This window comes from Coffea eugenioides, chromosome 2, assembly GCF_003713205.1.
Source record: "Coffea eugenioides isolate CCC68of chromosome 2, Ceug_1.0, whole genome shotgun sequence".
Classification (NCBI taxonomy): domain Eukaryota; kingdom Viridiplantae; phylum Streptophyta; class Magnoliopsida; order Gentianales; family Rubiaceae; genus Coffea; species Coffea eugenioides.
This window is the reverse complement of record NC_040036.1, coordinates 13306215-13329330: the sequence shown is the minus strand read 5'-3', so window position 1 is coordinate 13329330 and position 23116 is coordinate 13306215. Positions and strand designations below refer to the sequence as shown.

At 36.4% G+C, this 23116-nt stretch overlaps 3 protein-coding genes and 1 non-coding gene across 5 annotated transcripts; 2 read left to right on the top strand and 2 right to left on the bottom strand.

Moving 5' to 3' along the window:
* The first annotated feature begins 314 nt into the window (after positions 1 to 314).
* Positions 315 to 6017, top strand: LOC113760478 (mitochondrial arginine transporter BAC1). Of its 2 annotated transcripts, none has more exons than XM_027303062.1 (8): positions 315 to 808; positions 2203 to 2292; positions 4106 to 4207; positions 4356 to 4460; positions 4539 to 4637; positions 4710 to 4898; positions 5062 to 5160; positions 5353 to 6017. In XM_027303062.1, exons 1-8 carry the CDS (start codon positions 716 to 718, stop codon positions 5485 to 5487), a joined length of 912 nt encoding a protein of 303 aa, XP_027158863.1. In that variant the 5' UTR covers positions 315 to 715; the 3' UTR covers positions 5488 to 6017. The 2 variants fall into 2 exon arrangements, with proteins under 2 accessions (XP_027158863.1, XP_027158864.1); XM_027303063.1 differs by having other exon boundaries at positions 728 to 808; positions 2132 to 2292.
* An 836-nt stretch (positions 6018 to 6853) lies between these two features.
* Positions 6854 to 8747, bottom strand: LOC113761063 (squamosa promoter-binding protein 1). The gene is made up of 2 exons (XM_027303881.1): positions 8287 to 8747; positions 6854 to 7172 (listed from the first exon to the last, which is right to left on the bottom strand). The coding sequence occupies exons 1-2, from the start codon at positions 8586 to 8588 to the stop codon at positions 7061 to 7063; spliced, it is 414 nt and encodes a 137-aa protein (XP_027159682.1). The 5' UTR covers positions 8589 to 8747; the 3' UTR covers positions 6854 to 7060.
* On the bottom strand, positions 7506 to 7608 carry LOC113764290. The gene has a single exon (XR_003467568.1). It is a non-coding gene; the product is annotated as a U6 spliceosomal RNA (small nuclear RNA).
* A 9532-nt stretch (positions 8748 to 18279) lies between the features above and the next one.
* LOC113761453 (dof zinc finger protein DOF1.4-like) lies at positions 18280 to 20723 on the top strand. The gene is made up of 2 exons (XM_027304448.1): positions 18280 to 18733; positions 18964 to 20723. The coding sequence occupies exons 1-2, from the start codon at positions 18662 to 18664 to the stop codon at positions 19951 to 19953; spliced, it is 1062 nt and encodes a 353-aa protein (XP_027160249.1). The 5' UTR covers positions 18280 to 18661; the 3' UTR covers positions 19954 to 20723.
* Positions 20724 to 23116: the final 2393 nt, after the last annotated feature.

The window sequence follows — 23116 nt, the reverse complement described above, 5'->3', positions numbered from 1 at the left end:
TTAGATAAGTGAATTACATTTTTCCTACAAATACAATAGAGTATAAAAGCCTAAACAATTGCCAAAGTAAAAAATTAGTCAAAAAGTTGAGTTCATTATGCTTATTACTACAAACTCGAAAAATAATTGAAGAAACTTCTCAATTTTTCCCCTTAAACTTACATTGTATACCATAAGTGTATGACATATTTTAGATAAAAGGCCACCTTTTTTTTTGGGGTCAAATTTTTAAACTTGAAAAGATAGAGAATTTCCCAAGAGAAAAGACTGATGAAAAAAATATGAAAAGAAAAGCAAATATTCCAAGGATCGTACTTTACCGAGCCGTGGAGCTTGGTGCGGTGGATTCCGGAAGAAGCACTATATAAGTGAATGAACCAGCATGCGTTGGTCCGCCGCCGCAGCAGCAGAAGCCAACTACCAACGGAGGAGCCTCTCGGCTATCATTATCGGTGGCCATCCTCCTCCATCACCAGCCACCGCAGCTATAGTTTGACCCAAAACAGTAATAAATACTAGTACTATTAACGTTCTATTTCTAAGTTCTAACCACTCTTGGTCTAAAGATTGATGCTGCTATGGCCACTGAAAAGCACCACCTCATGATTTTGTTTCTTGTTGCCGACAAACACATTCCCCTCATACAAGTTTGAAACAAGGAAAAAAAGAAAAGATTTCCCTGGCAACAAGAATTCTTCAAAGAAACCACTAGAAGATGGGGGAGAGTTCAGGGTATAAAGAATATGTGGCAGGTATGTGGGCAGGCGTTGCAACTGTCATTGTTGGTCATCCTTTTGACACTGTCAAGGTATGCGTTTAACCCTTTTTCTTTTTCTTTGAGCCATTAATACTTTCCTAGTTATTGGGAACTTTGATGTTTACTAGCTACTTTATGTAAAAATTTCTGAATGTAGAATGACTATATTTGACTTGGGCTTTTACTTTTGTGAGCTTAAGTTTATCTATCTTTCAGCTTTCTCGTTTGCATTGTACTGAAATGGGCTATCAAATTTTACTGATATGAAATGTAATATATACTACATGGAAACAACTGGCTTGCCCCATCTGCGCTCGCAGATTGGGAGTTCGATTCTTGGTAGGTTAGAATAGAGTAGGTTAGTCTGGTTGCCTTTGCTGCTGTTTTAAAAGAAATGCATAGACATAGCAAAGGGAGAAAAAGATGCGGACTGGAGGGTAATTTTCAGTCTGGGGTGTGATGCTTCTAAACTTGGAAGCAGGCTTTGAGTATCTAAGAAGCCTTAGCACAGGTTGAAATGAAGTGGAATAAAATGATTATGCAATTGGAAGAAATGCTAACTCTAGACATCACAACATAATAATACCAGATACTATTCATTTTATTCTTGATTTCTTTGGCTACGTATTTCACCAATTTTGTGCTGCGGATCTGTGCTCAAAAGATAGAAGATTTTAGACAATGACCCGAAAAAAAAGTATGTGCATAAATACCCAAGTCATACCATGAAAAGTTCTCTTCTCCAAACTTTGTTTTTCTGTTGCCTTTTGTGGGACCAGGATCACTGCTTTGCTAGTGTTATATAATTGGCTGTAGATGACGTAAGTAAATAAAACATAGCCTGGTTAAGAACTCATCCACAGCCTCAACTTGTGTACTCACAGTCAGAAAGAAGTAGACTTGACGTGTTCATTTCTACTATGCATCTCTTCACACTGTTTGTTTTGCGCATCCTTTGTTCATCACTTACTTCTTAGTTTCCCTCAGAAGACCAGCCAGTAGTTTCACCCTCATCTATTGATGACAGTTAGAGCTGGTAGAACGTGTTGACATTTAAAATACCTGCTTTTCAATTTGAAATTCACTCATCTGATTCAGTATTCTTCTCCATAGCTGTAATGTACATCGATATGATGCCAAAATGTGGGACTTAATTTGTGTTTTGTTTTCTTGTCTTAGATATCTAGAAGCTTCACCGTCAACCATCTTGATTTCTGAGATCCTCCTTTTATTGGACTTGGGTTGTCCTTGGACATATGGGTTGGAATGAATGAATTGATGTTAGATTTATTTGTTTCTGGAAGTGGAAGATTTTCGTTTATTATTTTAGACAAGAATGGTGTTTCAGTAATCAGTGTTAATTATCAACTGCAGAAGTGGGTTGATGAGTCAGGTGAATTATATTTGGTGCTCTTGTTTCTCAATGACTGTCCATTGCTCATCAGGTCAAGCTCCAAAAGCACAATACAGCAGCTAACGGGATAAAGTACAAGAATGGCCTGCATTGTACTGCTAGAATACTGAAGACTGAAGGAGTATGCCTCTTTACTGCTTGGATTCCAACCATAGCCCTTGTGTCTCTTGTGCTTGCATGTTCTTCTAGAATACTAAGACTTAAGTGTGATGCCTCTTTACTTCTTTATTACCTAACCTTACCTTTGTGTTTCCTGTGAGCATAAAGAATTAAGTAGCATCTACTTGTGTTTTCCTACGTAATTACATCCCCACTTATAGAGGGCCAGTCTTAGTCTGGTCATGATCTGACAAGGTGGTAAAGGTGAACCAGGTGATCTAAATTTGATATTTTTGATCTGCCACCATGTCTGTCCTCATGAAGCAGCCAAATGTATTGCTCTTGACTTTATGAGTAATATTTGTCCTGTAATCTAAGAAAAGCTAAATTTTGACTTCTTTGTCGGCATTTGGCTTTTGGATGTGGCACAGACACATGAACATAATCCCATTGTACATGTCTACTTTAGGGGAATTTCCATTGAAGTTTAATGCATGAGATTTAAATGGATAGTCCCAAGAACTAATTGGTAATAACATTAAGAAGTTTATTAATTTATTAACTAAGAGGTACCATGATGTCTAAGTAAATAAAATAAGATTTTTAACTTTGTTTTCCTAATTTAATTTCTCATGTTTTTCTTGAAAGTGATGCATTGTCTACTGCATCTGATAAGCCATCGTTGTCCCCAACCTTGTCCATTGGTTCTTCTGCTTATATACATGTTATCTGTCTACTTTTAGGCTACGAAGGTATTGGCAGAGGACCAATGACAGACTGCATCTTGTTTGCCTGTATGAATTGTTTTTGTGTTATTTCCAGACGATCAGCCAGAGGCTGGATTTCTCGTCATTAGGAATGTGTTTCTTTTTGTTCAACAGCATGAGTAAACAATGGTATATAATCTCAACAATTTTGAATGACAAAATTCAACTTGCTTACTCAAACAATTTCTTATGTCTTTGTCCTTTTGGCCTCAAATGCTGTTCACATAGCCAAATTGTTGTCAGATGCTCTCTCTCTCTCTCTCTCTCTGTGCTTGTGGACCTTGAGTTATTTCAAATTTTGTATCCCACTATAAAACAAGTTAAAGAAATTATTACTCCTGAATTGGCTAGGAATAACTATCCTTGAATTTTGTCTGCTTGCGATCAAAGGTGAAACTGCATCCTTCACGTATTAACTTTACTTCTTGCACTTGTTGTAAAAAATGATAAAATGGGTTTGATCAAAATCTTCTTTGCCATCTTTTGTAACCTTTACTATAGGTTTTGTTATACCACATCTCTGTTACTGTTTTACGATGATCAACCATTTAAGTAACAATTCCTGTTCTTGTCTGTCATTTATTCTTGTCTTAGTTGAAACACATCCTTGTGTGCAATATACTCGTTTCAATGTATTATCATATCGACCTTTTCCTTCTCCCCCATGCCAACACAAAATACGACCAATTTCATTCAGGTAAAATTCTGATCGAATTTCTTCATTCAATATAAATTGAGAAAATGACTCCTCGCAATTTATGAGCCGCAATTGGATCTCTGGTAAATTGAATGACTGAAATGGCAGAAAGAAATAAGATTTTTGGTGTTTTAAAAGGTTTGAAGTTCATTAGTTGATGAAGATGGATCAAACTAACATGAACAAGAAGTCTCATAAAGCACAATGTACTTTGACCTTATTTCAGTGTACTAAGTAAGGTCCCTTTATTCTTTTTGGAGGTGAGGTCCGAAGGATGCATCTTAGTTCCATGCTTGTTGCCTCCAATTCTTCTTCTTCTTTTCTCTTCTTGGTATTTTCCTGCAGATTACTGATTTATTTTTATTTGATAGGTTCAAGGTCTCTATCGAGGTGCAACGTCTTCTTTTCTGGGAATGGCTTTTGAAAGTTCACTTGCTTTTGGCATTTACTCTCAAACAAAACAGCTCCTGCAGGTCTGTTTGACTATAATGGATGAAATTCTTGTTTTTGCCCCTTTTGAGCATCAATCTTCAAGATTGTTTGAGAAAGATGCTATGAGCTCCTGTCACATCATCTGCTTATTGTAAGTTTCCTTCTGACCTCATTGTTTGTATTGGAAAGGGCGGATTTCATAGTGATAAGCCGCAGCCTCAGGCGATTATTCCTGCTGGAGCTTTTGCTGGATCTATTATTAGTTCTATACTCTGTCCAACGGAGCTTGTGAAGGCAAGTGAATCAGATAGTTAATTATGACTAGCTGCATTAACCCGGTGCAATAATTTTGCTGACATTGAGATTCTCCAGTGTAGGATGCAAGTTCAAGGCACAGATTCCTTGATCTCATATTCCAGTAGATACAATAGTCCTCTTGACTGTGCCATTAAAACAGTAAAAGCTGAGGGGGTGAGAAATTGCTTGCTCAGTTTTTAGTTAAGGTATCTAATATACTTGCAAGCTGACATGTTGAATCTCCAGCCTACAGGCATTTTTCGGGGAGGATACACAACCTTGCTTAGAGAATCGTTGGGTAATGCATCTTTCTTTACCACTTATGAATATGTTCGCTACTACATGCACTTGCAACTGAAAGATGCTTCCCCTCATCAGACCCACTTGATTGATGTGGGAATCGGGATAATGAGTGGTGGTCTTGGTGGTATAGCAGTAAGTATCTAAATCACTTTGCTACTTTGTGTATTCCTTGGGACAGATTAATATATTTGACATGATTAAATATAATTTCTTTTGCTTCTTTCCCATGTTGTATATGGACACTCTATATTCAACCTGTTCCTAAATCCGTTTCTCCTCACTTAATTCTTTGCAGTGCTGGTGTGTTGTCCTTCCTTTTGATGTTGCAAAAACCATTATACAGACTACCCCTGATAAAATCTCTACAAGAAATCCATTTCAGGTCTTAACCTCGGTATGTTTTGCTGTTCTCTAGAACTTTTAGAATGTGATTCAATAATGTGGGAAATTTGCATTTGATTGTCTAAATATACGATAGCTGACTTTTGTAACTTCAGTTGCACTGCCTTGTGGTGGCATGGTTAATTTTGCTTGGCTAATAAAAGAGTAAGGGCATTTTTTACATATGTTTGCTACTTCATTGTAGATTTACAGGAGATCCGGGCTTAGAGGATGCTACGCGGGACTGGGTCCTACTGTGGTAAGGGCATTTCCTGCTAATGCTGCTGCAATTGTCACATGGGAGCTAGCTGTGAAAATGTTGGGGATCATGCGTGACTAGACCTGGGTATTGGTTTCCTGTACTCAACACTTTGCAGGCAATCACTGCAGGAGTTGTTCAACTGGGCCTCATTCCAATAATAATATTAGATCCGAAAGCTCTATGCCAATCTTCTGAGATGACCAGCATTACACTTGTCATGTACAAACTGCACAGCCGATAAATACTTTTGGTATAAGTTTCTCAATTGTTTTCCTTCAAGCACTTTAATTCTCTGTCATGGAGGGATGGAAGAATGTTGTGCTGATTGGTCTGGAACAGAGAATTTCTCAAGCTTGTTGGTCTGAGTTTGGTGAGCTTAGGAATAGACAATCTAATGCTGCATGATCATCATTATCATGTCCCTCACAGAATTCAGTTGTACTAATGGTTTATCTTTGACCTTGACCTGAAATGCTTGATTGACTTCATTGATTTCCTACTGCTAGTTATTCAAAGAGTATTATGATGTTGTTACATCAGTAAACTCAGTTGTCAATTGTGTACATGCTTTGACACTGGATCATACATGATCATTTTTTTTCATGTTATACTACTTGCAAAGAAATTATACCTTGTAATTTTACATCTTCTGGATGATTTTTTTTTTGGTTGTACTCATTCTATAAAAAGCTTAAATTGTAAAGGAACTTGAATTCTGACACTGTTTGTTCATATGCCTCTGTTACTGCACTAAAATTTGGAAATAACAAAGTCAATACTGGCTGAGGAGTAATTGAACTTTCAATTGTTTGTTTCTGATATCGGAGTGTTGCAACTTTTCATTTCGATATTATGGGGGATTATTCTGAAATTTGAATCAAATGTGCTTCAACCACCCGGTGAAGCAGGTTATGAGAGGATACGAGATTCCATCAAATTGGAGGTCCATTTTGTTGGCTGTCACTTGTTTTCCAATCGATTTTCTAAGGTCATTGGTTTGGCAATCTTATGCGGCAGTATATTGAGCTGCAGTTTTTTCGCCAATTGATCGCATCAATTTTGATCTCAAAAGTTTTACTAAATTGCCAGGTTATGTACCTCCAAAATGAAAGGATTCCTACATTATGCAGGCCTTCTGGTGTCATTGGACGAAACATAGGATAGATTTTTGGAGTGCCTGCAGGGGTTGCCTTTGCTTTGGTGTGTTTCTTTGAAGAAAGCCGGCAAGGGAACCTATCCAGGATGTGCAAGTTGGACCAGATTTCTGATAGATTACATAATATCCAGGATCTGCAAGTTGGACCAGATTTCTGATAGATTACATACGCTACTGTCCTCGTTGCTTGGATCTTTTGGTATCTTACATGTATTAACCGCAACTGGTTTCTTTCTTTCTGGTGGAGCTGTTGAGGTCGATCTTTCATCAACAGTTACTGCATGAGAATAGTTGCAGACGAACATGGTATCCGAGGAGAAACCAGAGTACACTTTTGGATTTATGCACACAAATCTTATTGTCAACGTTACTAATCTAACAGTCCAGGGATTGACAGAAGAGAGAGAGCATACAAATGATGAGGGTAATGATCTTTAATTTGTCAAAACGGTTGTATCTTCTTCAGTCTTCGGTTGAGTGACCGTTCACTGTGCTTTACCCTTCTCCACGGGAGTCGTAAGAGCTTTTGCGGCGACGTTCATTGTGGCCTGCCAGGCGTCTGCGACAACTCCTCTTAGCTTCGTCAAACTCTGATAAATCATGAAACCTGTAGAACAACACAGAGACATATGTAAAAGGTTTAGCATAAGCGGGAGGATACCTTCCTTCATGAATCAGATGATTTCTAGGTTTCTGCATGAGATAGAAAGTGAAACGCACTCAGCTTTATGAATCAATTGATACAAATTGAGAAGTAAAATGCAGACTTTCTGCGCGTAACTAGTGTTCCCCTCTGAGTAAGGACTGAAAGGCACTGAAGAAAGATTGATCAAGATACTCGAAGATACCATGCTAGCGCATTCTGTTGTCCCTTTGAATGCAACTTTCGGTAATTCCAGAGCATGTATCATGCATCATTTTGTGCATTGTACTCGGAGGGTTATATTTTAGTTAAAGCTCGATTTGTGCGCGTCATCCTTGCATAGGGGCCATGCTAATCTTCTCTGTATCATTCCAATTTTATCCGGTGTCCCCTAAGGGACAATGCAAGTGTCAGCTTGTTAGAGTTCAAACTAAGTGAAATGATTTTGTTGTTTGAATCAATCCGGAGCCTGCAATCGTGGGTTCGCTTTAAATTTTCTTATGGCACACAGCATGATACCACACTAAACAGAGGCTCATACAAATGCTTGAACTCTCTAGACACGGAGGGCGACAAATCAATATTATGCAGGCTTTTATGACACCAGTTTTCTGATTTTAGCATTTAATGTTTTTTCTTTTGTTTCATAGCTAAGCTATGGTTGTCATATTCTAGCTCATTTTAATTACAAAGAATACTGGTGTCACTGAAATGAGCAAGAATCCGGGTGTAAGTAAACCAAGTCTTTTTCTGGCTCAACTACAATCTGCAAAACTCTGGCTCATTTCGGAGCATGTCAAATCCAAGTGTAGTTATGCAGATCGATTGTTCTTTGTTTCTCAAATGAAACAGTGCTTCATAATCATCGAGGCTTTCTAACTCTTTGCCACTGAATGAACAGTTTCAATGGTTCCCGGGTTAATGTTGAGTAATAATGACACAGCAGAATCTCTAAAGAAGTATGCAAAAATCAGACAGACAGATTAATCCGAGTGGGAATTCCTCACCAAGGAGCAAAGTGCTTAAAGATGGACAGAAAGTAAACTCGCATTTCTGTGAGAAATGAAGGTATCCCAACCTGCTGCATTGCTGACAGAAGCGTTGCCTGACTCCGGCAACGAGGACAATTGGGGCCTTGGAGTGATGCTCACAGACCTTGTGGCGACGATGATATGGCTTGGAATCCTTCATATCAGCAGAGCAGTCATCAACTTGACAAGAAGGTTGGATTGACCCTGATATGCCGGTGGCCTTTTCTCCGGAGAGGGTCAATGCTCTTCTCTTCTTACTCTCCTCCCCAACATCTTCATCATCATCTCCATCCTCCTCCGCCGCCACCTGTTTCATGCTCCTCTTCCCTTCTGCTTTGCTTGCTTCCATTCCTTTGAGAAAGGTAAGCTAGGGAAAATGGTCTAGCGACAAAGCAGAAGAGAAGAGGGTGAAGAAAGTGAAAAGAGAAAGAGTGGGAGACGAGAGCAAGAGCATGTGAGGACCACAATCTCCATGTCTATTTCCCCTGGCTGAGGGTAGGATCCTGAGACAAGGATAATTTGTTGGGTAGTTGTATATACATCAAGAGATGTAAAATACAGACAGGCTACCAGGTACTATAAGTACTTAACTTTCCCCTTAAAACTTGCAACTTATAATGTGACTACTAAAGTTTATAGTAAAATTTATTTTGGTAACATGACAATCAGCATCTCAGAAAAAAAAAGTTCACCAGATCTATTTATGATTCTCTAGTTGGCATTAATTTTTAAGACCCTTTTAGGAGTACAATTTACCGCATGTAAACAAATTTAGCATAATGACATGTAGCTGTTTTCTCAGGAGGGGTGCTGCTTTCTGCCCTTTGTCAAGCAGTCATTGCATCTGGCAAATCTCTCACCAACCATTTGACATGGTTGTGAGGTGATGGTAAGTATGATTTGCCTTCATTTTCAATTATTCTGATCAATCATAAGGTGTAGACACCCTAATTATATATATTGGCTCTGTTAAATCGAGGAACAATGCCTCAGCAAAATGCTACCACCTTACCTAGTAGGTTCATTTGTTATTCTTCCCTAAAGCTGAAGTAACTCGGAGGAAAGTGAAGTTCTAGACAAACCATAAATATGTAGAAAAGGACACTTACTAACTACTTGCATCCCTTGGCGATTGCACCCACAGAGTAGCGCTGAACTTGAATAGCTTTTCGCCTTCTTCGTGCAAGTAGTTTTCAGCAATTATATCTAGAATAAATTAAAAAAGAAGGGTTTTGTACATTATTTGTGGTAAATTGAGTTTCTGATGGAGAATCAAAAAGGTTTGATTATCTGCAAGTTGTCATGAACAATGAACACGGGCTAATAGTGCTTTGCCACGCTTAGAAGCTCCTGTCCTCGTTGATGTGTCCTTGCACAACTTGGTTTCTTTCTTTCGGTCCGAATTTTTTCTACCCTTAGATTTAGAGCAGCCAATTGATTTGCTGCAAAGTGCCCGCCGAACTTTGCGAGTGGTACGGCTACATCAATTATCACGTAGGGTGGATATTAAATCAAATCAGCTCCTTGGTCCACTTATGTACTATGGGAGCTCTTTGATTAATGAACTCACAAGTTAGTCATCTTTTATTTGTTGGAAGTTAGTAATTCGGGTAGCTACCATTGAAACACGACATTACATTTTAGGGAAGAGATTAGAATTTTTGATTGCAAAAGGGGGTTGAAGAAGCCCATTTTTGTTGGAGCCGTTTGGTTGCAAACAACAGGTAACATGTAGGAGCGTAACGAACGTAATCAAGTTGAGCACCTTAGTATTTAAATTTATTTGATTATTAATTTTAATGAATTTAAAATTTTATTTAAATTTGACTTGTTTATTTATCGAATTGAACTTGAACGAACATTTTATCGAATTTCAAAGATATCGAACATAAAATACTATTCAAATTTGATCTGATAAGTCAGCGAATCAAGTTCAAATGAACTCATATCAAGTTGAACTCGATTCAAGTATCTAGTAATTTGGTTAATCTTTCAACCCTAATATGATAATTTGGCCTAAGCAACGTAGCCTTCTACATATGCGATGCAAATTTTATTAAATGCCTGAAATAAATATTAGTTCCTTTAGAAGCTGCATTACTTGCTATGGTTTTTTGCTTCATGGTGCCTTAAGTTGGGAGTTACAAAACTTTAGTTTCTCCGTTTACACAAGTTTGACTCAATTGACAAAGATGAACCATTTCTTTATAAAAATGTTGTGTGTTTGAATTTCGTTATTGATATGAGAGTTGTGTTGATGGATAATTTATAAAAATCCTTGTAAATAACCCATGATCCTATGAATAAGTTTTGATTTGTGGTGGTGATAGGAATCGAACCCACCTAAACTTTCATTTTACAAAAAAAAAAAAAAACTTATCTTAGGTAGAAGAATGATTGCATTGAATTAGTCAATTGCACACCTCTATGGCATTACACCCGTACACTGACCTAATTCAATTTTCATACCATGTTTACAGATGCCTTCCCTAATAGGACCACGGGCCAAATTTTGGCTCATAAAAGGATTTACAGTGATTAAAAAACTAATGATTAAACAACACGTATTATTAAATAGTTTGAGGGCCACTTTTGCCATTTGCTCATTTTTGGACAGGATTACCACCAGCAAATTGTTCTTACCCGAATTCATCCCTAATGTGCTGATGTTGGGTAGATTTTTGGATGTGATTTTTACCCTTTTGATAGAGTTTCAATGGATGTTCTGTGATAGTTTACAAAGCAATGGAATCAGCATAGTGTAGCCTATGACCCAAATTGCTAGTTCAAATTCAAAGGTGTTAGAAGTCCGTGATCACTTTTCAAAAAGCCCATTATTTTGGTGTCACAATTTTATATGGGGCTCTAGAGCCGGGTATGATTTTCCAGCAGATGGGATGAGCTTGAACTTGAGCCATTAGCCAAGTAACCCTGATTTCTCTAATTACTGGTGTCCCTCGTTCGAGTTTGAAGCTTCCTTTGAACCGGAAAAGGAAAAAAGAGAAAAAGAAATTGTCACCAAAATAATGAGTAGATTGCTTAAGCAATTGGATTTGGATCTTGGAGGACCACAGATTAAGATCAGGATTCGAGCCGATAGGTTGGCCCCATGGTTTGCTTTCATGTGGCTTAATTATGAACTTTGTACCATTTTTTTCTTTTTCTTTTTCTTTTTTTTTTTAAAAAGAGAATCAATAAATTAAAATGATTTTCCACTTATTTCTTAGATGACTCGAACTTATAATCTCTATCGATTATAGGCGAAGTATTTTACTAATTAGGCGCTGTCATGAATTTTGTACCATCATTTCTCACAAGGTGAGTACTACTAAGATAATTTGAAGTTGACTGGATTTGATTAACATTAACTGGAGTAACTAATGGACGGCATCTCATTACTTCGACTTTCCAGTACACAAATCATCTATCAAGATGAGAAAATGGAATTGATAATTTATTTTGATTTTACAAACGAAGATGAAAGTTAAACTTGAAAGAAGAATTATTTACGTAGTAAGAGTTTTTTCTTTTCTTTTCTTTTTTTTGAGGAACGAAGAATTTTGAAACCCATAACAAAGGATGATTTTTTATTTTTTTTTGAATTTGAGGGATAGTGAATAGTGACATACACGTATCATTACATTTAAAATGTGGAGAAAAGAGTGATTTTCAGAGTCTGAATCTTGTAGTTAAATATGAATAAAAAATTAAACTAGTTTGGTGATAAACTCTGAATTTAAGTGGCTCAAGCATATAATCAGATTAACACTGAACTAGCTCGTGATACAAAAATGGCTAATCTTTCTGAATCTGTATGAAACTAAAACTCCGAATTTTGTCAACCAAATTGTGCCGGACGATTTCCAACAATCTCATCAATAAAACCCTCAGTTTTTCTTATATATAAAAAAAAGATTAACACTGATCTACATTACCAAAAAGAAAAAAAAAAAGGACAAACCTAGCTTGTATATATAAGTATTATTGATTTTCTTGGTTTTGATGATTCTTGTGGCACTTAAGTTTGATCGGTTAGCCACCGGTGAGGGTCTATGGCATAACTTGCACTGAACCATGAGTTGATCCTCCCATGTAGTTTTGGTTTGGTGTTTGGTAGTACAGAGTGAGAGAGACTGGAGGTGATACCATTAGAATGAATGTTAATTGGTAGAGTTAATATTATGAGTGGATTAACGAGCAAATGGCCAAACGCTACGAAGATGGCGGTGAGGATTTCGTGTAATTCTCTGGACGTTGTTATGTCCCATTTTACAGTCACGACGCATTCTTGACAGCTTACAAGAAAGTGACCCTTCTAATTAATCACTAATTGCGCAAGCAATTATATCATTAGTTACATTACTGCTTATAAAATTCATTAGTTAATAGTGTTTATCGTTCTAAGAATATCTTTTGAAACATTCTACGAAAACAAAAGGCTTAGTCCCAAAAAGCCTCACTGTAACGTTATTTCAATAGCTAATTGTTCGGTAATCACGAAGCATACAAGTTGCCCCAAAAAATTGAGTTTTATTTCCATCAAGCTATATTTTGAAAAAAAAAAAAAAAGAAGAAGCTACAAGCTATTTTTGGCATGTAGCTTAATCATTAAAAATTCTTTGTAAAATTTTAAAAAAAATAGTTTTGGAGTCAAAAGGTTAAATTTGGGATACAGATTTTGGTATACAAATTTGGTCTTTTGACATCAAAAGATTAAAGAATAAGTATACAAGGACATGGCTATGTTTTCATGCTTTAGAGGGGACAAATCGCATATTTCATGACCACGGGAGGTAATTTGTTACTACCTAGTATAAGTAACATTACGGGGGAACATTTTGAGATCGATTAAGCCCAAATGAAATTGCTAATCTGATTCAAACAGTCAAACAAACATTTCTGGTATGGGCATCGGACCCATCGAACAAACAATATTAATGCCTCGAAAATTCCGAGGGAAACAGTCCATTGCTTTCCAACCATATGTCATGAGAATATGGTTAAGATTCTATGTACGAAGAACAAGAAGAAGAAACAAAGGCCAACCCCGTGATTATTGACCAAAGCAGCTGCGAAGTGGATATCCCCCAGACACAATCAACTGTTCATATTCTTCGTCTTCCGTTGACCCCCCCCCCCATTAATTTCACATCTCCTCTCTAACAAGAAGTTCATTATAGACCAGTTTGCTGTTCGCAGCAACGAGATCAGCTCTGACTCAACTCGACCGATTATTATAAATTGAGAATACTTTAATCAAATTATATATAAAAAAATCACAATAATTATTTGTCATATTCATTTTATTAATTAAAACCTGAAATTCATGACGTACATTTGTTTATATATGGATGGTGTTTAACTGCTTTTGGACTTCCAACATTTTAATATGTTTTGACGAGTGATTACCTTCGTTTAAAATACTACTATTTATTTATTTATGTGTTCCTGTAACTTCTAAAGAAATCTGGGATGTGTAAAAACTTTCCCATCTTCTTCTTTTCCTAAGTTACCTACCGAGGATAAATTCTTGCTGATTATTCCCGCAGTTGTTGGGATGATGGACCCCCACGAATCTCTGTGTTGTAATAATTTACCTTAAACCGGGGTCTGCATATACGGACACGAAACTATCTGGTATTATGATCAATTTAACTTACGTTTGAAAATACTCCATTTCTGGAATCATTTCTGAAGCCTAGCCTGGGCATATATAATTTTGCCCCGTAGGTCTGTTGCCGATACTCTATCAGCTCTGTGGTTTTTGACCATAACAGAGAAGAAAGTGAAGCACTTATTATAATAACAAATGCATTTAAAAAAAAAAAAAAAAGGAGAGAAATGTGATGCCACCAATATCATATATTTTTGTTACCGAGGACTTGATCCTTGTGTTGGGAATACTCGAGTTCGAATTTAAAACTCGCTGTAAATCGCTTCTAATTACTTACAGAGCTGATGGCATGCTCTAATTAATCTTAGAATGAATCTTAGAATGAGGTGAATTTCCTCTCCTTTAAACTTTATGAACAAAAAAAAAAGAAGAAAGAACTATCGATTGATGAAACAAGTTAGTAACAAGAATTGTAAAAAGAAGTCAACTACAATTACCCTACTCAGCCACAAAGAAAGAAAAAAGAGAAAAAAGAAAGTTTGAATAATTCAGATGATACTAAAAAAATCAAAGTAAGTGGAGGGAGATCTTTGTCTGAAGATTGTTCTGGGGTGGGGAATGTGGGGGAGTGTTTGATGAGTACAGTTGCACTGATTTGATGCTTTGGTCCCCCCAATCTCATCCTCAATCTCTATCTCTTTTGCTGATACATAAGTAGTGGTCGAGTCTTCCCTCCTTCTCCTCCATCACTTTGATTCTACACCAAACTACCCCATTAACGTGTGCATTGGGTTTCTTGCTTTCATGCTTGCCAATTTGGAATCTCTTGTCCAGACCAGAGTCAGTGGTGGGTTGGCAATTGAGTGATTGAGCTATCTGTGCTTTAGATTGGACCCACTTCCACCTCTGAAATTATGGCCATTTGTTGCTTCTTGCTACCACGTATCCACATCCAACTTAATCAACTCACAAAAATTTTTCTTTTTTTTTTCTTTTTTGTTTTTGTAAGGAAATCGATTTTTATTTTTTATTTTTTTAAAAATAATTTGGTTCCTTCCGAAACAGACTACCATAAAAACTAGAGTAAATCTTTCTTATACTGACGGTGTATACACTATCATCGTTAGATTTATGACATGTGTGCAAAAGTTAAATTTCAAATTCAAATTTTATATAGTTGTCATTCATCCAACGCTAATAAGGTATACACTGTTAGTGTTAGTGTAGAAAAAATTAATCATAAAAACTATGGTCTGTTAAAAGATCTTCAAATTGGTAATTTTTTTACTCTTTTTGGAATGTAGAAGCGGCATAGTTCATGTTGTCGTTTCAAGGAAAAAGTACTCCTAAATTTGGTTGTTAGCTAATCGAATCCCAGTTTCTTCATCGTTACTTAGACTAAAATCACGTTGTCATAATCAATAAAAAGCTGATTTAATTTGTTCTTATCTCATGAATTTCTATACCGTTCCTTTTTTTTCCTTTTCATTTTTCCTAACTGATTTGACATACCCCCCCCCCCCTCTCTTTCTGAAATTGTGACTTCTTTTTTCCATTTTTATAGGTGCTTATAAATCATGATGTCTTCATTAGTCCTTTCATTTCATGGCCCTTGCGGAGTACATATGCATGCTTCACATAATTACTAATACGAGCACAGCCACAGCATTTCTGATCAAAAGAGTTAAAACATAATTATTAATGCATGCACGAGTATTATTTTTTTGGATTCTTTTCTTAACTTACCCATGGTCTAATACTATCAAAGCACAGCACATCATTGAGCAAGCTTTGAAACGAACCTGGGGACTATGATCTGAAGTCAAAAGTTGGATCTTCATTCTTGTCTCCCGTAGGTAAAAGAATGATTTTTTTGGGGGGGGGGGGGGAAGGGGGGGAGGTTAATTAAGGCCTTATCTTGTTTGCTTTAGATTTTAGAAAATCAGATTATAGAAAGTGATTATAGTGAATAATCAAAATTAATAAGAGTTACTCTTTAGTTGATTATGAATTTTAACTTTTTTTTATTATTAAAAAATTGATAATCATTATATAAAAGCAACCAAGAGCATCACAAAAGCTTATCATCCAAAATCAGAATCTGTAGTCACTTAAAATAATCAACTAAGAACAAGCCCTAAATAGCACGACTTGCTTAATCTCTTTTGGGATGATGATTTGTTGATTGACGTACGCTCTTCATAATCCGGAAAACAATGAATTAGGGGGACTACGGATGCAAACTGCCATAGTTTCTTTCTCAATCAAGCATTCAGAATTCTGGAGGCAACATATTAATTCTGAGTTGCTCTATAGTGTATGTTTATTAGAGTTAATTTCCAGCTTACAATCAGGTCCTCAAATAAACAGAATATGATTTTCACACAAAATTTACTTAAAATTGTCAACCCTTTAATTATGTGTCGTCAATTTTTTTTTAAAAAAATAAGAAACAAAGAAAACAATATATAGAAAACTCGGCGCCGTCTAAGGGGCAAATTGAAATTCAAATGAAGAAAAGCGTCAAATTTGACCGCATTATTCTCCCAATCCATCGTTGTTCATACTGCGAAGTTGATATTCATATATAGAGTATCTTCAACATTGAAACCCGGCCCTAATAAAATGTGAATGTAATTTATTCAAAATTTTAGTTGTAATCATGAGATTCTGACTTTGTTGTTCATGCCGTGGAGTTGGTATTCAAATATCGTAAAAAATGAAACCCAAAAAATTTAAATGTAATTGTAATCATGAGCATGCATCAAGTTCGAACCGGAAGACCAAGGGAACCTCTCTGTTGTGTGTCTGTGTTTTAAACCTGACTAGTCCAAATAGCGTTTCTTTCAAACTGTTAAGAATTCTCTACTTTCAAAATTTTGGATTTCTCAGCATGCATGTTAACCTTCAGAAATCAGAAGAGAACTTAAAAAAAAAAATAATAATTCTTTTGAGCCTTCTTCAGATGAGAAATTGAATTCTAGCAATAAATATGAGTAGTACTCAAGCACCACCTAGGACATCAAGTAAATTGACTACTACCATCATAGTCATTAGTTAAAAGACATGATTAATTTACTGTTATTAACGCAATCCAGTAGTATTATTTTACTGACCTAACATCTTAACTTTAACGATCGAGGAAAGATACTACTGCAGTAGAAGTATAATGATGAGTGTTAGGAGAATGAGAAAATCCCTTGGGAGACTACAAAATCCATTTGTTCCCCAAACATTACTTTGCTTTTTCCTTCTTTTTACCTCAGCAGCCACATGGGGCTGATACATGTTCAAAGTTTCTGTTTCCACTTTCGCTCATTTTTCCTCAATAACATATGAATATTTCTTTTCAAGAAAATCCATGCAAGTACTAATCTATGTGTATTTGAACCGACTGACACCTGTATTAACGGTTTTGTTTTTCCTCCAAAACTAAGGGAGAGACTAGCTACGAGAGTATAGTAAGAGAGAAGAAGAAAGCAAAAACGTACTGAACAAAAAAAGGGCTCCTTGCGAATAAAGCGTGGTCTAAACCATATGTTTTGAGACCAATAGATGTAGACATCCACATGCAGACATGCTCCCCTCTTGTCCTTTTCTCTTGGTATTTTCGTTCTGCATTCAGATTTGGAATATGTGTTTGTTTATTATATAATGCAACTTGACAACTTCCTGCAAAGTTTCCATCAATTGGCCTCGAAAATTCTTGTCAGATCAGATGATATGATTCCATTCCATATTGTATGCACCATGTAAAGATGTGAAAGTTTCATAGCACATACATCTCAACCATATGATGCACGAAAAGAACAAAAAAGTATATGGTGCTATTAGAATTTTTGGTTCTCTTGGTGTGGTGAATTATGGTTATAACTTAATGCATAATATTTTTTTTTATCTTCGTATATCATATTGTAGAAATTTTTACCGTACGTATTCTGAAAAATAAAACAAACAATCCTCAATTCAGACACAAGCGCGCTAGCTATTCTTATTTAAAAAAATAATAAGCTGAGAAGTTCACTCGAGTCCATATTATTGTGCTGCCAACGTCAATTAATCAGCAAGTTTAAATATAATGGCCGGTAATCATGCTATATTTTCATTGAACGACAGCCCATCATAATTCACAGATTATATCGGATCATGATACGGAAATAAAGTGGGATTTTATATAGGGGTGCACTACAGGATAATTACTGGATATATGGGTGTGTAGGGCATATAAAATATGTGTACACTCGCTTTAGTCTGGAATAGTCATGCTGGTCGTTGTTGAGTCGTAGTAAAAAAATAGACAAAGTGGAAGTGGGATTTGCTGTGCCAAACGCCTCGAGTAATGAGCTCTAGGGATTCCCTCTATCTCTCTCTATATACCTATCCATCTGTATCTAACTAAGGAATGAAGTAATTATTTTACGTACTAGCAGCGATCTGACCTGTTGGGGGATGCCGGTTTCATGAAAATTGTTATTTTTCTTGAACCTCTCAAGATTCATCTGTAATATGCTCCTTTATCCCTCTGTCCTGTTCCTCTACTAGGAATGTCTCTCAATTGTATATTCTTTCATTTTCACTTTTTCTCTTTGCTAAAAATCTATTCAAGATTCAATTAGACCAAACCCTTCACGTGAAATTATAGTTAAACAACAACGTTTTAACGTTAATTTCTTGCTAATACTCTCTCTCTCCATCCATATTTCAACCCCCCCGTCAACACACGACTACTATACTTTCACGTCGCCACCTGCATTTTGTCTTCATACTCCTTGTTTCAACACGATTCCCTTGCTCCTCAGTGAGTAGAGATGCTAGGAAACTGTGAGAAGATGGTAGTCATCTCTTCATCAACCAGTAATGAATGGCCACTGCAGCCACAGGTTGCTTCTTATTCATTTCTCTTTCTCTCCTCTCCCTTTCAATTATTAGACAAAGCATGACCCCATTTTGTTTCTTAGCTTTTGGAAGGGAATACTATGTTTGTGTTGTTAATTTCAACCCCAAAGACTGAAGCCATCCCTTTTGAATCTTCTTTTCTTTCCTGATCTCTTTGTTTGTTTGTTTGTTTTTTTTTTTAATCTTAACTTCATCTTGATTTTCTCTGGTCCAGAATCAGATGATAGATGAGAAAGGGTTGATGGATCAGTCAACAGCAGCCAAGATGATGGAGAAGCCTAGCCAAGACCAGCAGCAACAGCAACAGCCACCCCTCAAATGTCCTAGATGCGATTCATCAAACACAAAATTTTGCTACTACAACAATTACAGTTTGTCTCAGCCAAGGCATTTTTGTAAGGCTTGTAAGCGTTATTGGACTAGGGGTGGAACTCTCAGAAATGTTCCAGTTGGTGGTGGATGTCGGAAGAATAAGAGGGTTAAAAGACCAGCTTCTACTAATGAGGCTACTTCAACTTCAGCTCAAACTGCAACTTCAAACCCTAGTCATGTTGTTCCACCAGGCCAGATAGATCTATCTTGTTCATCAGCAGGAAATCATATTAATCCTTTGTTTTATAGCTTGCTTACTAACAACCATCATCCTTCGGAGCTCAATTTTCCATATCCGGCCAGGTTCAACCCTAGTAACGGTTATGATCTTCTTCAGCCTCAAATGAATGGTCTTGGATTAGGGTTTTCATCAGGACCTCTTGCTAGTGATGTTAATGGGAGTGATTATAGAAATGGGATCAATTCAATTTCTTCAAATAAGCAGATTCAAGATGTTGGTGTTATCCCTTCAAATTCACTTCTTTCAAGTTATAGTAATTCTATCTTTGGATCAACTTCTACTTCTACTACTTCAACTATGGCTTCCCTCATAGCTTCTACACTTCAGCAACAAAAAATGATCTTTGGTGGGGGATTTGAAGGGTTTGAAGACATGCAAATGCATCCCCCGCGGAGTGGTGAAAATTCTGTAGTGGTGAAAGATGTGAAAATGGAGGAAGGCCAGCATAGGCTGGATTGGAGCGTTGCTAGTAATCAGAATCACATTGATCAGATTAACTCTTCTGATCCTTCGCTTTTGTGGAATGCAACTGGAGTCGGTGCCTGGCTTGATCCATCAAATGTGGGGTCTTCAGTTCCTTCTTTGATCTAGCGTATGGCCTTGCTCCATTCCTGTCCTTGACGGATCTCCCTCTTGTTCATTATTTCTAGTAAATCAGTCTTTCAGGTAGTTAGCCTTTAGTTTTTCTCTTTCTAGTAAATCTCATTGGTCAAAAATGGTGGTTTTATTACCAAAAGGAGCATAAAGAAGAAAAAAAAGTAGAAAAAGCAAAGTTCTTGAATATTGAAGAACTGATGGGAGGAGATTGGATCGGAGTGATCATGTCAGCTGCAAATGAACTTCAGCCTGCATGTTTTAACTTCAAGGGTTGATCATCGGAATCCCATTTGCGCTGAGAGGAACCTCGGATCCTTTTTGTCTCATCTGCCCAAGTTCAAGCAGTGCCCTCCTTCCCAAAAGCCACAGATTTGAAGGGATGCCTTGAACATCTAACTTGGGGTTGCAATTTCTAGTCCAAATGTGAGTTGTTTTAATGTTCATTATGTATATATGTGCATTGAACTTCCATTTCTTTAATTATGTACTAGCATCTTGTATTAGGTTTTGGGGTTTGGGGTTACTGAGATACATATGATAGAGTCCTAATGGGATAACTTCTCATGGGGAACCACTTTTTTTTTTTTTTCCTTTTTTATTAGTTGTTCCACTTTATGTTGTTTAATGTAGTTCATATAAGGGCAAGGGTCGGTACAATGGTATACAAGAGAGGGAGAGATTAATTTCTTGGCTCAATTTGGGGTGCTTGAGGTTATTAATTTGTTCAGTTGCCCATCCATGATCACATCTTGTCAATTTTGTTAGTCTTGGTGCCAATGTGCCATCACAATTGAAGTACTTTGGGCTAAATGCTTGGATCTGAAGGCTTATACTTTATACATATACAGGTGGGTGGATGTGTCTTAGTAAAAGTGTTCGGAGTTGCACTATGTATTTCTATTTGGCTTTTATCTCCTCCTCTATCCATCCACTCCACTGCTGCATTCTCACATCTCATCTCAGACGCACAATCTGACACAAAGGCACGCACAGGTGCACACACACACACAGACACAGACACAGTGGGTGGGAGGGTCAGCAACGTAATTTGGACCTGAGTGGTCCTCCGTCTCCATGCTGTGGTTTGGCATTAGTTGGATTCGGGCCACTTGATTTTACCGGTTTTAACCTTATATGCATAAAGCTTTGTAACTTCGAGAAAGTAAACAGATATAAACGTGTTTACATGGCAAAGTTTCGCAAAGACTCCTGTGAATAACGTAGATAACAGACCAAGAAAATTACGTGTTACCGTGAAGTAAAATGAGGATTGCTTACTTTTGACCACATATATATAAATTTTGTTGAAGAAGAATTCTTGACTCTGAAATTTTCGTTCTCACTCAATTTACTTTACACCAATACATGAATTTCCAGTGCAGCCATGTATCAGTAAAAGCTTGCACTGGCTACTTTGGCGTATGGCTAAGTAGATGTGCTGGTTTGCTATGTCTTTCATCGGAAATTCTTTCACTTTTCAATTGAGACTGCAATATTAGAATGACCTTTTTCTCTCAAATATATAGTTATATAAGTAGTCAATTACTCTGATCCTTTTTTTTTTTCTAACCCTACAAATGTTGTGACTAGCTAGTGGTTTAATTCTTATATTATGAGCATATATGCAACTATTCTGATCATCTTCTAGTTTTCGATCGAACATAGTACTGTTTAACCCTTTTTCTGCATGGGATTATCTGGTCTACAAGGAGAGTTAGGTTGGAAAACTTGCTTCCTGGATTCTCAAGTCAAAACGATTATTATGCCCTCGTGAATATAGTAGAACTTAACTAGGCGAAATAATTCTTGTTGAATTTCACACAAAAATTACAATATATATATATCTTATGTATAGGAACGGAAGTTGCACGTTGAAAATCTTCTTCTTCAAAGTGATTTCTAGTGTTTGTGCAGTTTTGTATCTCTTTTTTTTTTTTTTTTTTTTCTTGTGTGTGATAAGAAAAAATGACTTGGTAATGTCCAGAGCAACGTCAAAGATATCTAATCATAAACCAAATTGCAAGGAAAATTAGAATAATTTAAACATCTATAGTATTTACATTACACAAGATTTAGAAGTTTTTACTAATACCATGTAATGGAATAATTTTAACTCTTATAAATTTTTAAGTATTTTGTAGAAAAGGGCATGTGTAGTAGTTGTGAAGCTGCATGGTCATTCTAGACCTAGAAATTGTCTGCATAGAAAACCATAGATATCGTACGGAATTAGATGCGATGAGTGGACGAGGTTATGACGTGCAGTGGAATCAAAGGACGGCCTGGCGTGCTTGCCATTTATAAATAGTTTAAGAAATTTTAGGAACTTCTACCATACTCCATCCGCTCCATGAAAATATGACGCTTTTCATTTAGAAATATTTTAAAATATATTTCATCTTTCAAAATCAAAATTATTTTGGATCTCTTTTTCCAACCATTATTTTCATCTTTATTTCTATTTTACACTAAATTTTAATTTTTAAGGATAATTTTAAAAATAAATTTACTAACATCACTATCAATTCACTAATTTTAAAAGTTTAAAATTCCGAAATACGACAACCAATTTAGAACGGAGGGAGTAGTAGAATTGGAGTAACGGCTTTTTTTTCCGCCACAAAGTACATAGAATAAGCAAATACTTTCCGCCACCAATAAATAAGTACTATGCATGCACATAAGTGGTGATCATCCTTGACTTAACAACCCGGTTCCACCGTTTCAGGGTTGTGTCCGGATCATAATTACTGACACCATTAAGTATACCCTATTGCCATAGAGCATAATGTGGAAATGATAACGCTATTAATTTGGTGGAAAAAAGAGGTCGTTTGAATCACCATATAATTACTAGCTCTACTTTTTTCTTTTGACATTTTTTGAATACAAACTCGATCGATGTTTTAATTCTTTTGTTGCTAAAGCTTTAAATTTATGTTTTTCTTAACCCATTGAGTACTCGTTAACACACATATAGTACACCTAACTTACTATATTACTACACACAGTTAATGCAACCTTTTGTATTTAGATACTTTATCTAATTAACTACATTTTTCAAAAAAAAATTAACACCTGAAGCCCCTCCCTCTTAACGAGTGTTCAATGTGCACCAATTAGTCCAATCATTAAATTTATCCAAGACTGAGGTTTC